The sequence below is a fragment of the Protobothrops mucrosquamatus genome, unplaced genomic scaffold, assembly GCF_001527695.2.
Source record: "Protobothrops mucrosquamatus isolate PMUCROS unplaced genomic scaffold, P.Mucros_1.0 scaffold26261, whole genome shotgun sequence".
Lineage (NCBI taxonomy): Eukaryota > Metazoa > Chordata > Lepidosauria > Squamata > Viperidae > Protobothrops > Protobothrops mucrosquamatus.
Window position 1 is genome coordinate 1 of NW_015412008.1, and position 1,886 is coordinate 1,886.

The following is a 1,886-nucleotide window of genomic DNA, read 5'->3' on the forward strand; positions in this document are numbered from 1 at the left end:
CCCCCCCCCTTTCTCTTCCCTCTCCCTCTTTCTCTGCTCTCTCTCCTTCCCCCACTCCCTTTCTCTCTCCCTCCCTCTCTCCCACCTCCATCTCTCTCTATCTCTCTCTCTCTCCTTATCTCTTCCTCTCTCCCTCTTTCTCTCCTCCCTCTCTCCGTCTCTCTCCCCTCTGTCATGTGTACCAGACAGTTCTGCAAAGCAAGAATATACAGTATTTGCAGCGTTGACACCCTCCCTCTTTCTCTTCCCTCTCCCTCTTTCTCTCCTCTCTCTCCTTCCCCCTCTCCCTTTCTCCCTCCCTCCCTCTCTCCCCCCTCCCTCTCTCTCCCCTTATCTCTTCCTCTCTCCCTCTTTCTCTCTTCCCTCTCTCCGTTTCTCTCCTCCTTCTCTCTTTCTCTCCCTCTCCTCCCTCTCCCTTTCTCTCTCGCCTCCCTCTCCCTTTCTCTCTGCCTCTCCCTCTCTCTTCTTCTCCTCCTCCCTCTCCCCCTTTCTCCCTCCCTCCCTCTCCTCTCCCTCTCCTTCTCTCCCCTTCATCTCTCTCTCTCTGTATCTCTCTCCCCTTATCTCTTCCTCTCTCCCTTTCTCTCCCTCTTCCCTTCTCTCCTGCTCTCCCTCTTTCTGCCTCCTTCTCTCCCTCCCTCTTCTTCTCCCTCGCTCTCTCTTCCTCCTTCTCTCCATTCTCTCCTTCTCTCTCCCTCCGTCTCTATCTCTCTTCCTCTCTCTGGAAGAGCACTGGGGCTGGAGGTGGGGGGGGCTACAGGGTCTCCCCACATCCTCCTGCTGACTCGCCCACACTTTTCCCCCTGGTTGGCAGGAACTGCCATCCTTCCGGAATCCTTGGGGCAGGAGGGGGCAGACGTTGTCCGGCAAAACTGCCCCCCCCCCATCATCTCCGGCAACTTGACCCCCCTGTCCGTCTCTTTCTGCTCTCCCCACCCCCGCAGGGGCGTGACGGAAGGGGTGACGCTGCTGCTGCTGGCCATCCAGACGGGCCTCCTGGGCCTGCAGCTCCTCCAGAGAACCTACCTGCTCACCATCATCCTCTTCATCGTGGCCACCTCCACGTTGCAGTCCATGAGCGACATCGCCGAGCCCTTTCTCTTGGCGCTGGGGGCGTCCCAGAGCAGGTGAGGGGGGGCTTTTCCCTCCGCTGGGGAGGAGGGGCCGTTATCTACGAGTGGTCCTCAACTTACGACCGTTTAGAATTACAACCCGAAGGCAGTACGACTGTTCTTTTAGTGACCCCGTTCGAAATTACAACGGCACCGGGTGAAAAATGGGACTCGGGACCACTTTTTCACCCTTAACGACCGTTGAGGCATCTCACCCCCACCCCCCGGTCAGGTGTTCAAAATTGGAACGCTTGGCGATTCACACTTACGACGGTCGGTCGCGGTGTCCTGGAGTCAAGTGATTTCCCCCTTTTGTGACTTTCTGCCGAGTCAATGGGGGAAGCGAGAGTCGCTGAACGACTGGGCCAGGGAAGGTTGTAACGGCTGTCTCGCTTAGCGACATAAAGTTTGGGCTCAGTTGCGGCCGTAAGTTGAGGATTGCTTGTATCTGCTGGGACCCCCGCCCCTTCACTCCTTGAGGGCCATCTAGCCCCAGCGTGGTCCCTCCTGGGGTGCAGAGTTCACAAGGGACCCAAGTTTGGGGGGGGGCTCTTCATCCATGGGTCTATCCACGCCCCCCCCCCCTTGTTTTTTCCCTTCTTGCAGGAATTTCTGGAAACACGTCCGTGGGGTGAGCCTCTGCCTGTTTCTCTTGGGGGCTCCCGTCTTCATGGCCTACAAGATCGCCCACTTCTTCCAGCTGGACTTCTGGCTACTGATCCTCATCTCCAGCTGCCTGTTGACCTCCCTGCAGGTACAGCTCAGCATTCCCCA

The 1,886-nt window shown here is 57.8% G+C and overlaps 1 protein-coding gene across 1 annotated transcript; it reads left to right on the plus strand.

Moving 5' to 3' along the window:
• Positions 1-944: 944 nt before the first annotated feature.
• Positions 945-1,866, plus strand: LOC107302098 (RING finger protein 145-like; the record flags this gene model as incomplete). Its single annotated transcript, XM_015831221.1, has 2 exons — positions 945-1,127; positions 1,719-1,866. Coding segments are annotated over 2 exons (331 nt in total), but the record flags the coding sequence as incomplete, so codon positions are not given.
• Positions 1,867-1,886: the final 20 nt, after the last annotated feature.